At 37.3% G+C, this 14,911-nt stretch overlaps 1 protein-coding gene across 4 annotated transcripts in view; it reads left to right on the top strand.

Annotated features, from left to right (window-relative positions):
• eif4g3a (eukaryotic translation initiation factor 4 gamma, 3a) overlaps positions 1-14,911 on the top strand; it is a 40,820-nt gene that overhangs the window by 24,076 nt on the left and 1,833 nt on the right. For all 4 annotated transcript variants that reach the window (XM_043251313.1, XM_043251312.1, XM_043251311.1 and 1 more), the window contains 19 exons: positions 11-96; positions 617-851; positions 2,095-2,219; positions 4,187-4,312; positions 4,664-4,813; positions 5,100-5,297; positions 5,439-5,585; positions 5,705-5,941; positions 8,413-8,517; positions 9,495-9,633; positions 10,633-10,736; positions 10,962-11,052; positions 11,139-11,259; positions 11,351-11,568; positions 11,678-11,796; positions 12,559-12,731; positions 12,824-12,949; positions 13,869-13,950; positions 14,146-14,244. In XM_043251313.1, coding sequence (XP_043107248.1) covers positions 11-96; positions 617-851; positions 2,095-2,219; positions 4,187-4,312; positions 4,664-4,813; positions 5,100-5,297; positions 5,439-5,585; positions 5,705-5,941; positions 8,413-8,517; positions 9,495-9,633; positions 10,633-10,736; positions 10,962-11,052; positions 11,139-11,259; positions 11,351-11,568; positions 11,678-11,796; positions 12,559-12,731; positions 12,824-12,949; positions 13,869-13,950; positions 14,146-14,244 — 2,681 coding nt within the window. The remainder of the gene's footprint in view (positions 1-10; positions 97-616; positions 852-2,094; positions 2,220-4,186; positions 4,313-4,663; positions 4,814-5,099; positions 5,298-5,438; positions 5,586-5,704; positions 5,942-8,412; positions 8,518-9,494; positions 9,634-10,632; positions 10,737-10,961; positions 11,053-11,138; positions 11,260-11,350; positions 11,569-11,677; positions 11,797-12,558; positions 12,732-12,823; positions 12,950-13,868; positions 13,951-14,145; positions 14,245-14,911) is intronic.

Here is a 14,911-nt window from a genome sequence, read left to right as displayed (position 1 = left end):
TATGCCATAGCCCAAGCTGTTTCTGTTGTACCAAAGTCTTGGAAGAAACCAAATGAAGATGTTCTGATGGTGGAAACACTGGCAAAGGAAAATGAGGTAAGATAGACTATTACTCTTAACGAAAAGCATACAGTACCTGGGAAATTTATTAAAAAAAATTATTTCATTTACTTTTATGTATTTATTTTACCTAATTAAACATTTATAATTCTGCATTAATGTGAAATGTGTTGATAATTGTCACGTTTTTGATAATATTCAATCATAAAATAATACAAATTGTAAAATTAAAAACTAAATGAACAAATGTATAAATAAATAAACAAAACTAACATTAACTGTGACTAACCGTGAACACTAAATTGAAAAGACACATTTTAGTCTTTCCAGCTTAGTTTTCTGTGAATTTTTTATTTATTTTTTTGCTCTGTTGTCAAGTTAGATATAATGGGTTCCCTGTTGGTGGAAAAGGGATATTGGGAATTGCTAAATCCCTCCACTTAACATTACAGACTAATGACATTCTTATCATTGCACAAAAACATTATGCGGTTGTTCATCTCACATAACACCTCCAGGCCCTTATCTAATGCTGCTTTTCTTCACTTCACATCAGGAGGAGACCTCAAAGGACAGCTCTGCTGGTGATGAGATGGTCTTACAACCAACCTTAGGGACCTACAGCAGCCCGTTTACAGTGCCTGAGCACCAGGAGAAGCTCTCAGAGGAGAATGGTGAGACTGAAACAGAGCCTTTCAGGAATGGGGTGGAGACAGAGAGCACTGACAGTGGCGTTACTCTTGGGGACAGCAGAGGGTCCATGTGTTCACCCACTCCGCTAATGCAAGAAGGTAAGACTTCCCACTGGAACTGAATGAAGTTTTAATCTTTTCATTTTTGTGTAGGTTAGGGGTGTAACGGTCCCATATTCGTACCAAAAAATGTCTGCAACGTAAACAAATTAGCTACAGCATTTTTTTTAACCATTGCTTGAGGGGAACTTAATTAGGAATTTCAGTTTAATATACTGTTACTTTTGATAAGAAACAAAATCTCCTTTTTCACACTACAATTTTTTCAAGAAATTCATTCGACATATTGCATTTTGTGCTCTGTGATAGCTGGTCAGATCGCTGTATAAATGCCTCTGTCAAACAAGTTAACGGGATCATCTCTTCCTCTTTACTGCTTGCTTTAACATGAGTGAACATCTCATGGTATTTGTTTAATCAGTGTCTTATAGTAATGTAATGGGGATCCCTGCATTTAGAGCACAACCTAAAGGTAAATTTTTATCCTTAAGGAAATTGTAATGTGAACTTTAATTGTAATTGAATTTATTTAAAGTAAGATCAATCCGTTCATCAAACCGTTGTTTAATAATAATAAAAAAGCAATTTCATGTATAGTTTTTTTTTCTCCCTGCTGTACCGAAACCATAGCAAATGATGTAACATGATGTAAAAACTGTCATGTTTGTGTAACCTCTGCTAGTTAAATAGCCATTAGACTTGATTAGATTCAATTACAGCATAGGCATGAATTGTTACTACCGGTCACATTATGAATTCATAAAGTGCTTATTAAAGCGATAATTCCCCCCAAAATGAAAATTGTCATTAATTACTCACCTTCACTCCTCTGTAAGGCCATCTTTGGGAGACATGTTAAGACATTTTTGATGAAATGTGAGAGTTTTATGATGACCCTGCATAGACAGCAAGAGAAGAAATTGTTGAATAAAGTATTTTTTCTTCTTCTTTGTGCACAAAAAGTACTCTCATAGCTTTACAAACTTAAGGTTGAACCACTGATGTCATATAGACTACTTTGATGATGTCCTGACTGTGTTTTTTGAACATGGTAGTTGCGTTGCAGTTTATACAGGATCAGAACTCACTCAGATTTGTGTTCCCGAAGATCTGGATTTGGAAACACATGAGTGCGAGTAATTAACGACAGTTTTTGAGTGAACCATCCCTTGAAGAGTTTTGTTATTTGTATCACCAAAAGCACTTTACAAGCATATACCGTTTTTGTTAATAAAGCGCATAATGTATCTGGCCTACTATTGCTGTGCTTTTTCCTCCCCAGGTCTTGTGCAGTCTAATGGAAAGAGACAGTATGACCGGGACTTCCTGTTGGGTTTTCAGTTTATGCCGGCCTGTGTGCAGAAGCCAGAGGGACTGCCTCAAATCAGTGATGTGGTGCTAGACAAGGTGTTTTTTGTTGTTGTTGGTTTTTTTATGTTGTCAGAAGAGTTGGTATCCTTCTGGAATTCAGCTGTCTGGCTGTTCCTTGACTTATGTAGGCCTCATTTATCAATCCAACGTTGAAACGAGCGCAATCCGCGCGCACAAATCAACTTATGACACGTGTGATCCGCGAAGCATTCGCATGCCGCCAATCTCTTTCGTACGAATGATCTCACTTTGATAAATGTGGCCTCTCTTCTTCCCTCTACAACAAATTTTTATTAAAACAGTATTCAGTTGTAAAATTATATTTTAAACTATAAAATAAAACGCAAAATTAGGCCATTGGCCTTCATTTATTAGAAACAGCCTGCAAATGGTTTGCTTAACATTTTATACGTAGCCTGAAAAAGGCTTTAATTCAGTCACGTTCTAATATCCGTGTAAAATCCTTAACATGCGCTGGTTTTACAGTGTACCTTTTAAAATAAACATTGTTTGGTTGACTGCATTTAAGTTTTATGATGAATAGCTGAAATGTCAAGCAGCAGAACTAATGTTGTTTGTGTGCGTGAGGCGCCTGTGCGATTAGGTGGATTAAATAAAATAAAGACAATCTCTTGCATTTTATTTTTCTTTATCAAAAACAAGTGTAGCCTATACTTGTTGCAGTTTTTATTTTATTAAACTGTTACACTATATCATAGCCTATTACATATTTTGTGCGGTCCTATTTATTTTATTCATTTTATAGACATAATTTCTAGTTTTTCTCCTTGCTGCAGCTGCGACGATTGAATCTTCGTGGTCTGCAGTTTGCGCTGCTGTTCTCGCATTTGTATATTTTTGCGTAGAATTGACCGTACGCCCCATTTTTTATTTTTTTTCATCGTTCATTATTAAACGAGGCCCAGTGTGCATTTGATAAATAATAGTGTTACTTTATCATATATGAAACATGTCAAAAGATTTCCGTGAATACTTGAGCAATGGCTGCTGAAACTTCAGCTTTGCAATCACAGTAATAAATTACTTTTTAAGATATATAATAAAATGGAAAATAGTTATTGTATTTATTAATTTTTTTTTGATCAAATAAATGCAGCTCTGGACAGTGTAGGACTTTTGAAAACACAATCAGTGTTATTAACCTCATAAATGCAAGGTGAATCCTGTGAAATCCAGTAACCTCAGTTTAACAGGGGGATCCAAACCTTTTTCAGAGTCAAAAACTCATTCTTTGCCTACTTTCTGAAATAAAACTGAAATAAGGACATAACGTTTTTCCTCTTATGGTGCTTAAAACATGAAAAGTACAGTAATACAAGTATGTTCCTATGACTTAAACTTCGGCTGAGCTATGAAACTCCCTCGACGTCCTGTTTCCATTAAAATTGCATTACGGTTATGTCATACTTGGCAGTAGGCATCATTTAGCCTAAAGACATTAGAAAATGCATGCCCTGCCCCTGTTCGATTCATAGGCTAATCTGTTGATAAAAGAAAGTTAACATTGGTATATACTAACACAAATATGACTTGCATTGGTATACACTTTCTCAGTTTTTGTTTCTGACAACCTCGGTTTCTGTTGTTCTGAACGCACACACGCCGTACTTTCGGTTTCCCATTTCAGTTCCTAGATTTTACTCTGCATGTGTACTCGCTCACATCTGTTTCTGGCTGTTCTTGTTCCCTCCGTCACAAACTGACTGGAGCGTAAATCGTCGAACATGTTGTTGATATATAAATAACAAATGGAGCTGGTCTCCATGGCGAATGTTTCTCCTTAGTGCTGTAGGGCAAGGGAAGGCTGGTCTCAAACCAGTTTCTCTCTTACTGATTGTGATAAAGATACAAATAGGTACAGCTAGTCCAAGATCAGCATAAGCGGGAGGGGAGGGAGATCTGGTGTTTCATTCATGTCACAGCACTATTTCTCACTGCGCCTCCTGCTGGAGAACTCATAGAAATGATCTCCTCTGTTTCAGATGAACCAAAACAAGCTGCCGCTGAGATCTGTGGACCCCAGGTTGATTTCCAGGGGCACTCCCCAGGATTTTACTCCCGCTTTTGCTGACTTCAGCAGGCAAATGCCAGGAGGACATGGTGCTCCAGTGAGTTATGATAAATCATATACTATCATATGTTATATAATCATAAGTCATATACTCTATAACATTTTAATCTTTCTACCTATTTCAGTATGATTAAGTAATTTGGGAGAACATTTAGCAGTTTGGTAGATAGATCCATTATAAAAAAAAAAATAAAAAAATTCCTTTCTTTAGATTTTTGGGTGAGTAATTGTATTTTGCATAAAGTCTCTCAAAAAGTAAAACATCCACATATATTACTGTAATGTGAATTTGCTGGTAAAATGTGAATAATGTTATTAAATATAATATCTTTTATATACATTTTGAAACGTAACACGCTTGTTTTCTATCTGTACACTTTATCCAAAGCTTATAAACGTGCGGCGACTTCCACCACGCAAGATCATCGTAAATGTTTCTGTTAATGATGACGTTCAGCTCAAGAAGGCAGAGCATGCCTGGAAACCTGGGATGAAGAGAGAGGGCGTGATGGATGACCCAGAGGGACTGAGAACCCAGGTGTGTGTTCTTGCTGTTTGTTTTTTTTATTATTACCATCCTATATAGCGTTTGAAACATTCACAGTAAAAGAAGCACTCAAGACCTCAAGAGATGCACACTTGAGATCGACTTATATGGTTGTCACGTATGGTGGCTTTTGTTCTCGTCAGGCACAAGGGTTTTGTTTGACTTTCTCACATCCTTGATGTCCCGATTTGTCAATTTAATCGAAAGCCTGTTTATTTTATCTGAAGGTTGTTTCGTTGATTTTGAGCTGCTATCTGTCGCTTTTCTGGCACTCCAGGAATTGTTCCGAAAAGTTCGTAGCATTTTGAACAAGCTCACACCCCAGATGTTCCATCAGCTGATGAAGCAGGTGACGGATCTCACGATCAACACAGAGGAGAGGCTAAAGGGAGTTATCGACCTTGTGTTTGAGAAGGCCATAGATGAGCCCAGCTTCTCTGTGGCCTACGCCAACATGTGTCGCTGCCTGGCTACGGTACGTTTCGTGCACTTTGAAACTAATTGTGCGTTGTGTGATTGCGAAATTTCCATGTCTGTTTTCTTTGGACTGTCCATTATTTTGCCTCATATTACTACTTTTTGAGAATGTCATGGGCCTCTTGTGATCCGATTGTAGCTAAAAGTGCCCACGTCAGACAAACCTAATACCACAGTAAACTTCCGGAAGCTGCTATTGAACCGCTGTCAGAAGGAATTCGAGAGGGACAAAGTGGACGACGTCGTACTTGAGAAGAAACAAAAGGAGCTGGACTCTGCCACATCAGTAATTATTCAATAATTATTATCAAGAGATAATTTAGACTTTCTCGTATCGGTAGTCTTTTTGAGTTGATATTTAAATATGTAACGTGTAAATATCATGTGCAACCCTTTTTATTTTAGCCCACAGAAAAGGAAAGACTGCAGGAGGAGCTAGAGGAGGCGAAGGACAAGGCACGGCGCCGCTCCACGGGAAATATCAAATTCATCGGTGAGCTGTTCAAGCTCAAGATGCTGACAGAGCCCATCATGCATGACTGTGTGGTGAAACTACTAAAAAACCATGACGACGAGAGCTTGGAGTGCCTCTGCAGACTCCTCACTACCATCGGCAAAGACCTTGACTTTGAGAAAGCCAAGGTAACTGGACCACCATTTTTTTTTTTTTTTTTTTTTTTTTTTTTTTTTTTTTGGTATAAATTCTAGAGCCGTATTGATCCTCCTGAAATTAGCATTTCACAAAATCTGAAGTAAAAATCCCTTGGTAAAGGAAATGGAATATATTGGTTTTTTTAATTTAAATCCTCTAATGTGACCGTTATGGAAAATAGAACTACTGTAAAACCTCATCTCAGCAAGCCTCAGCATGGCAAACTGTTGAAGAACTGCCCTCTGAGACGGGAAGGCAACTACAAGTAAGTAGGGTCTGAAATGAACACTGGCCAAATACCAAGTGAGATTTTTGCCAAGACATAGGGTTGATTTGTGAGGAACTGCAACATAGTGCCTGGTTTAGGTCAAATTGTAATAGTAATGGTGTAACCCTCCAGCCAATCAGACTAGAGCTTGACATTTTCAGAAAGCGTTTGCCCTTTTTGTGTGCGATATGTATCAGACTGGTGGTCCATGAGTGATCTGTTTGAGGCAGAGCCTGCAGTATATAAGCATTGGGCATTTATTTAGCAAAAGCTGAATTTTTAGATGAATTCTTAGCTAACTACGTAATCACATAATCACTGTTGTTTACTTGGCATTCCTTTAGCACGCCTCTGCTGTTTGTTTGTCTGATAAAATAGGCTACTAATAAATCAGTCCGGTTCTCTGGAAAGACAGCTCTCAGCAGGCCACCAGAGCTCATGTTGTAAGGTGTTAACTGTGATGCTCAAAGAGGAAGGATAGGTTCTAATTGTTTTGTTTGTGTATCGGAAAACAGCTTAAAACAAGACCTACTCGCCTAAAGGGATCTCTACGGTTCTATCGGTGTTATGATTGTCAGCTTAGATATTTCTGTGACAGCTGGCATTCTTGTTCAGAAGCTCAGTTTTGTATATCGTCAGTGGTGTGGTATAGTGGTATGCCAGGTCCCAGTTTGAGTCTTGAAGCATGAACTATGCATGAATTGTCACCAATTTTAACCACTGTTTCACCACTATATTGCATTAGTAGAATTTTCCCTGTAATGAGTCACTTTGGATAGAAGCGTCTAATTGGCTATGTTCTGAGTGAAATACTAGTTCAATACTTACTAAATACTGCACAGTGTAACTGCATACTACCTAAAATTAAACACAGTACACTTTCGTTAATACAGTACAATACAGTAAAACACTTCAATTGTGAAATGTTTCTACAGTTAAATAACTCTTTTATATTTGAATGTATTTTAAAAGGAATTTCATCGGCCATTGCTTCAGTAGTGTTGTTTTTTTAAATTCTAGTTTTAGCCTAGTCTTTGAGTGAAGCTGTCATTTTTAGTTTTTTTTTAGTTTTAGTCACATTCAAGTTTGAGTCAACTAAAATCTGAGCATTTTAGTCATAATTATTCATGACTATTTTTGTCTAGTTTTAGTCGAAAAAAAACTGATGACATTTAGTCTAGTTCTAGTCAATATAAATTGTTTCTTTTTAGTAATGCAATTCTATTTAACCCAGTCAGTATATAGTATCTAGTAGCAGACGAAACCAAAATTTTATTTTAGCCAAACCCATTTAAAACAAGGTTATCTTGTTATATTATTGTTACCTTTATAGGCTCAAGAATACATCCATTCATACCGTTCATTTATACTGTGAACGTTACACATAGTATGTACTGCTGTAGTATAGTATGCTATTCTCCACATAGCCTGTTTACTAAGACGGCCAGATCTTAGTATTGTTTGTGTGCAGTGTTTTCACAGTTGGCTTTGCAGTGCTTAGATGACCCACGGCTTTGACCTATAAAAATTTCCCAGGGCAGCTCCTTATCATCACGGCATGACTGTGTAGCTTTGAGATTTTCATCTTTATTTTAGATCGTAAAGATTTTGAAATGCCTTTGTAATTTGAAGTACTTCGTTGAAATGACATTGTATCTGTACAATAGACTGAGCTGGAAAATACGCTTCAGTGCAAGGCAAAAGAATGAGGAATATTTAGGCACGGGGGTGAATATAATCTAAACTCTGTACACACAGTCTAAATGTGTTCCAGCTGGGCCCAACAGACGCCCATAAACCCTGGAGCAAAGCGTGAGGCAAGAGGGTACATGTTTTCTGTATCCTTCCTTTTTTTCTTGCTGACCTTGCAGCCGGAACTTCAGGCATTTTTTAGCTCGCGGGGAGTCAGGTCGGGAAATAGGTTCTGCTTTTATTGATTTATGAGCAATTCTAAACCTCAAACGTGAATTTCAGAGTTACGATGGCTCCCTGTATGTCCTCTACCCCATAATGGGTGGGCACAGGAAGATCTGTGCTACATGATCACACATAGCTGCCACAGTAAAGAAGTCTGCCTTCATTTTTAATCAGTCGTTGTGCAGAGATGCTGTGATCGACATGGACACATGAACTTATTATTGGATATTCAACTGATATGTTTTTCATCACTCACTGCTTTGTGTCCTTGAACAGCCCCGTATGGACCAGTACTTCAACCAGATGGAGAAAATTGTCAAAGAGCGCAAGACATCGTCACGGATACGGTTCATGCTACAGGATGTGATAGATCTGAGACTGGTAAGTGCCATGGGGGAATGTGATTGTGTTTGTTTGTGTGTGTGTGTGTTTAGAGAGCGTACAGATAGCCATTGCCAGCCCTTTATAAAGGCCTGGTTTTGATATAAGTAACATGGAGAAGCAAAAACATCTGTGGTATCTTTTTCTCTTTTTTTTTTATTTAATTAAAAACTTCATAATCTATAGTGCTTTATAAAACACAAAGTGTTTTGAATTTGTGAGTTTGGGGTGCCTTTTATAATTATTGCAAATTATATTTGTGATTTTGGGATCAGTAAAATGTTTTAATATTTTTAAAATAAATCTCACATTCTCACCAAGGGTACTATTTTTATTTATTTTTTTAATCTAGTGGTACATTACAGTAAAAGCAGTAATATGCTGGATTATTACAATTGAAAATGTATTCTTTACCGTTTATTTGTATCAATTGAATGCATTCTTTTAAAAAGTGTTCTATGATTGTAGTATTTTAGATTATTTAAAAAATAATTCTATATATAATTTATAATAAAACGTAAAAAAAGGTGTATGTATGTATATATAAGTGTTTAATAAAAACAATAATTGTAATTTATAATTATTTAAATAAATATGTAAAATGAATACTCACTTTAAGTATATTGTGTTTTGGAACCAGTGAGAAAAGACTCTGAACTCAGTGGCGCAGAAATAGCCACAGATTACAGTCTCTACAAGGTCATAAGTTTTGGCCAAGATGTTAAATTCATGTCTGTTTGCAAGTGGCGTAGTTTAGCTTGGTGTTTCTTTGTATCTTTTGAGTGATAAAAATGTGTGAGAGAGAGAAGAGCCAAAAAGAGGAAGGATACTTCTTTCAACTTTGAAATCTTTATTGTATCCAGCTTTAAAAAAACAGTTAGTCGTTTTGTATAGTTAATTGTAGTGTGTTTCCCAGAATGACACTGATCTATTAATCATGGATATCTGATCTCTCTCCGATTATTAATATTTTCCAGCATAACTGGGTGTCCCGAAGAGCAGACCAGGGACCTAAAACCATAGAGCAGATCCATAAAGAGGCCAAGCTGGAGGAACAGGAAGAACAGAGGAAGGTTCATCAGCAGCTTCTGTCTAAAGACATAAAGAGGAGGCCAGGTGAGATCCACAGCACTTCTTCAGCATTTTAGTGGGTTTCTCTGGCTATAGATGGCCAACTACTGTACCACCCAGAGGACAAAACCTCATTTGATTTCCAGGTAAAGATAAGATATGAACATAAAAAAAAATGTTGTTTGGACAGCTGTGGCCTGTTGCGTGAAGCTAGCTGAACAAACTAAGAGAGTAGGTTTACAGTTGACAGAAACAATGTAAATGTTCTGTTAACTTAAATAAATACATACTGATGTTGCTTAAGTCTGTAGTTTTTTTTTCATTTTGATGATTTTGGCTAAACAACAACCCACTAATTCACTATCTCAACAAATTAGAGCACTTCATAAGAATGTGGAAGCTAAAGCGCACTCTGCAGGTATTGTAAACCGTTATATACACCTAGGTATACAGTTGCGAAATAGAAAAGTTTCCAAAACAAAATCCAGGTCCTTACCGAGTTAAAAAAATGGTAATATGGTAATATTCAGTGATGTAATGTGTTTTCTTTGTGGAGTGACATCTGGCACAGTTGCAGCTTGTAGTGGTTGCATAATTGTAGTGGTTACAAATATTACAATTGCATTCATTAACAGATTTTTATTCTTATTGTAAAATAATGGAACATTAGGTCTTTTTTTTTTTTTTTTTTTGTCATGGAACTGTATTGATAAAAATGTGTGTGAACCCTGTTATTGAGTTTAGTATATATATATATATATATATATATATATATATATATATATATATATATATATATATATATATATATATATATATATATATATATAAAGCTTAAATAATGATAATGATTAAATAATGTCTAGTTTCAAAAAGAAATATGCTTGGAATTGTTCTGAGGCCCCTTTGTGAGATCTCACCCCCTGTTTAAGAACATTTAAACCTAATAAAACCCTTGCTATTTCTAATTTCAGTGTTCAGTGGCTATAATAGACTAGTGGTGATATGTTGTGAAGTAACCCTGCCCTGTGTCTTTGCTTATAGATCAGAGAGATCAGCGCTTGCCCAGGGAGGAAACGTGGAACACTGTGCCCACTACCAAGAACAGCAGGACCATCGACCCCACAAAGATCCCTAAGATCTCCAAGGTGAAGATCTTCACATCTTACACTCTTTTTGAATCAGAATGAGAGAGTACGGTTGATTTGAAGGAACACTGCCACCTGCTGATTATAACCACAATTAAGTGCAGCACAGAATAGATTGACATTGAGTCCTTTAACAATCGATGATGAGTCATTTTAGCATCTGTGATATGGTGTTTAGGAAATACTCTTGTACCCTCTGTGACCCCAAACAATCTCCCATTACAGCCTCAAATCGATGAAAAGATCCAGCTAGGTCCGCGGGCACAGATCAACTGGATAAAGGGCAGCAGTGGTGGAGCCAAAGCTAGTGACTCTGGTGAGGACCTGCATTGAAGAAGTGCTGATTAGATTACTGTTTTTACATTATACATGTATGTATAATCTCCATGCCCATATTTCCAGAGTTAACACGGTCTGCCAGTAGCACCCTGAACCGCTATTCAGCGCTACAGTCGTCTACATCTCAGCCCAGTCCACCACCGGCCCAAACCTCTGATTCCGATTCCAGACGCCCACTGGGAAGGTACCAACATATGAGATACGAATACAAATGTAGAATTTAAATGTATAAAGGCTTGATATATTTTAATGTGTATTTTGTATGTCTCTGCCAGTCGAGGCAGCACAGGTCGTGAACGCGGTGAAAAGCCGGTGAGTTTGGGGCCGTCACGACCGGGGCCCTTCAGCCGAGGTGGCAGCGCGAAGGAGCTAACGGACAACGCGGCCCCTCAGGAGACATGGAGGGAGGGATCTGACTCACACCAAACACCTCGCAAGGCCAGCATCTCGGAGGAGAAATGTGAAATGGAGAACAACAGAGCCACGGAGACATGTGAGGAAGGACACATGCTGAGGAACACGCATACTTTGAAGCTGCGTTTTGCGTGCATTTACTTGAGTACTAAATATATGCTAAATACTGAGCTTCTGTTTCATTGCAGTGAAATCTGAGACACTGCAGGTCGCTGGTGTTTCAGAGAAGCCCATCCTGTCCGAAGAGGAGATCGAGCGGAAGTCCAAATCCATCATTGATGAGTTTCTGCACATTAACGACTACAAGGTACATCACAGGACCCCAACACAAAAACTCCCAACATTTAAAATGGAAAACAAACTACTGTTCAAAAGTTTGGGGTAACTGTGGCTACATTCGAAACAATTTGAGGGAACAGCCGTTTTTAATGGTGTCCGAAACTATAGTGGATGCTCGACGGCTAGAGATAACCCATAATGCACTGTGTGGGAGTCTCATGCCAAACGAACTCCCTCGTTTCACCAGAAGATGGCACCCGCAGCTAAATCATCCATTTATTTTAAAAGCTCTTATCAACGGAGTATTATCAAGTAATAAAGGTAATATTTGTAACACATTCAGTGGTACAAATTCAATGTAAATTAACTATTAAATTGTCGAACTAGGATTTATACATTTCTGTGCCATATTATTAGTTCTCTGCACATATTAGTTTCAAATAAATTCAGCTTTTTTGATTAGGGGAAAAACGGTTCACGGTTTTTGACGTAAATATCAAAATCTTACCATTCCCAAACTGCATTTTCAATAACTGGCGTAAAAACATACACACAACTGGCCTTTATTTCAATTCTTCATTTTGATTTATTTAGAAAGTCGAAATTTCATTGTAATAGACACATAGGCACATCTGTCTATGTGTGCCATCGTACAACTTTTAATTATTGCGTTCGGTTAAGTACGGCTAAAGTAACTGCTTGAAACCTGAATATTTGAATATTTGTTGCGTGATTGTTTCTCGGCATTGTAAACCATTTGAATGCGTGTCGTGTCTGTTTACGCGTGCAGGAGGCAGTGCAGTGTGTAATGGAGATGGATCAGCCCTCTCTGCTGTTTGTGTTTGTTCGCATGGGTCTGGAGTGCACACTGGAGCGCAGCCAGAAGGCCAGAGAGCACATGGGACTTCTGTACTATCAGCTTATTCAGAAGGGCATCATACCCCATTCCCAGCTCTACAAAGGGTGAGCGCACATTTCATGCGAATATATTTCTTAGTACTTTCGCGCTTTGGTGGTAAAGTGCTTTGGTTTGTCTATGTCTCTTGGCTCTGTAGGTTTACGGAGATGCTGGAGCAGGCTGATGATATGGCCATAGATGTTCCCTTCATTTGGCTTTACCTGGCTGAGCTGCTCAGCCCTTTGCTGAGAGAGGGAGGAATCAGTATGAGAGAGCTGTTCAGGTCAGGATTCCATTGGTCGTGACAAACACTGAAAGGTCTCATGAGTTCTGTTTTGGTGCTTTTGTGTAATTTGCGATTTTTAAAAAGGACATTCCACCCCTAAAACCCCATTATATATTGTCCTCGATTAATAAACGGATGTTCTTTTGAGGTGGAATCTCCTTTCAGAGGATGACTTCAGACATGCATGTACTGTTAACGCTCCAGCACAAGGTCAAGATACTATTCATATTATAAAACACAGCTTCGCTACTGAATCTCTACATTATAGATCTCTATCATGTACCTCACACGCTATTTACTTATTAAAATGAATGAAATCTTTAAAGCAGGCAGAATGGTAGATCTAACGAGCCGTAACTGATGAAATGTTTTCTCTTTTCTGATTAAACATTGTGCGGCAAACATGCTGCAAAATACCAGGCGTTACAATATTCAAAATATCTTATTAATAGTATAGTATAATAGTATCTAAAATAACAATGCTTCAAAATTATATTTTGTAACATCTAATCCAAAAGCATAATCAGCAACCTTGTCACTTCTATGTGAACATTTTATATCATTTTTATATTTTTTTTTATGTCAAACAAACACGCACAACTTTTGTGGACCAGAATATATTATCGAAGGGTGGGCTGCATCCAGAGCAGGTTGTGCAGTCAGAAATTTTGTGCATTTGTTTCAATAGTCGATATGGATATTGTGATTTGAGACCGTTATTCTGAATAAGACGGACTACAGAACGCAGTACTACATAATAAAATAAAAACTCATCTCAATGTGTTGGGTCTGTGACTTCTGGGGCTTTAACAGTTTGGCAGTGCACAGTAGTTGCAGTCATTCCAGGTCCTTGCAGGCTTCAGCTGTCACAGTGATTCAGTTTAGCATCTAATGGAGATTTGTTTTGTTTCTGCAGCGAGTTAAGTAAACCGCTACTCCCTGTGGGAAGAGCTGCCATCTTATTTTCTGAAATACTGCACCTACTATGCAAACAAATGGTAAGCTTAACTTTTGTTGACATGGTGTTTAGAGCGTCGAGATCATCTTTATCTAGTTGTCATCTGAGGTTTTGTGCTCCTGCATGATGCTTTTTCATGCGTAGACACCTCTGTGACGGTAACGATATGCAGTAAAGTGGCTTTGTGTGTCGTTTTGTGAGTTTGTGTGTTTACATTCGTCTGGTTGTGCTACAGAGCCATAGGAAAGTTGGAGATTTGTGGAGGGAGTCTGGTCTGAACTGGGCAGACTTCCTGCCTGAGGGAGAACATCTCCCTACCTTCATCTCACAACAGGTGAGAATTCAGCCTGAACACCGACCCAGATACAGATTTGTGTAACATTTATAAATGAATATATTTTTTTTATCATCAGCCGTTTTAAAAGTCTATGTTAGCTCTGTTTTTATATTAAGCATTAGAAATAATGTTCATTTTTAATGCTTACTATTTTAGTGAATTATTTTGTTTAAATGGTCATTTAAAATAAATCACAATTTCCGCTGTTCATCACTGTTTTAAACTGTTTTCTCTTGTTCAAAAGATTTCCTTTTAATCGATGTATTTTTTTTATTCAGCAACAAAACAAGACTTTTAAGATTTCTGTAACACTTAAAACTTTGTACTATTGCATTATGCATGTTTCTAAAAGGTATAATTCGTTGTAATTTTTCATAATGTGCACTGTAATGCATTATATCTTGTCCTAAATAACATATCTGAATTTAAAATACATAGTGTGATAATGAAATGGTAATGTATTAGTGGTTATGATTGTACAGAGAATTATAAAGGTGCATTACAAAGCATAATTCAAGCATTACAAGCATTCATCAACTACTTGTGTAATGGGTTATATATAAAAGCAAATTGTTACCAAGATTTATATTTTAAATAAATCCAGATTTTTTTCTTCAGTTTCTATTCATATACTGAATAGAATTCATATATATATATATATATA

Source organism: Puntigrus tetrazona, chromosome 11 (assembly GCF_018831695.1).
Source record: "Puntigrus tetrazona isolate hp1 chromosome 11, ASM1883169v1, whole genome shotgun sequence".
NCBI lineage: Eukaryota > Metazoa > Chordata > Actinopteri > Cypriniformes > Cyprinidae > Puntigrus > Puntigrus tetrazona.
This window is presented reverse-complemented; position numbering and strand designations above follow the sequence as displayed.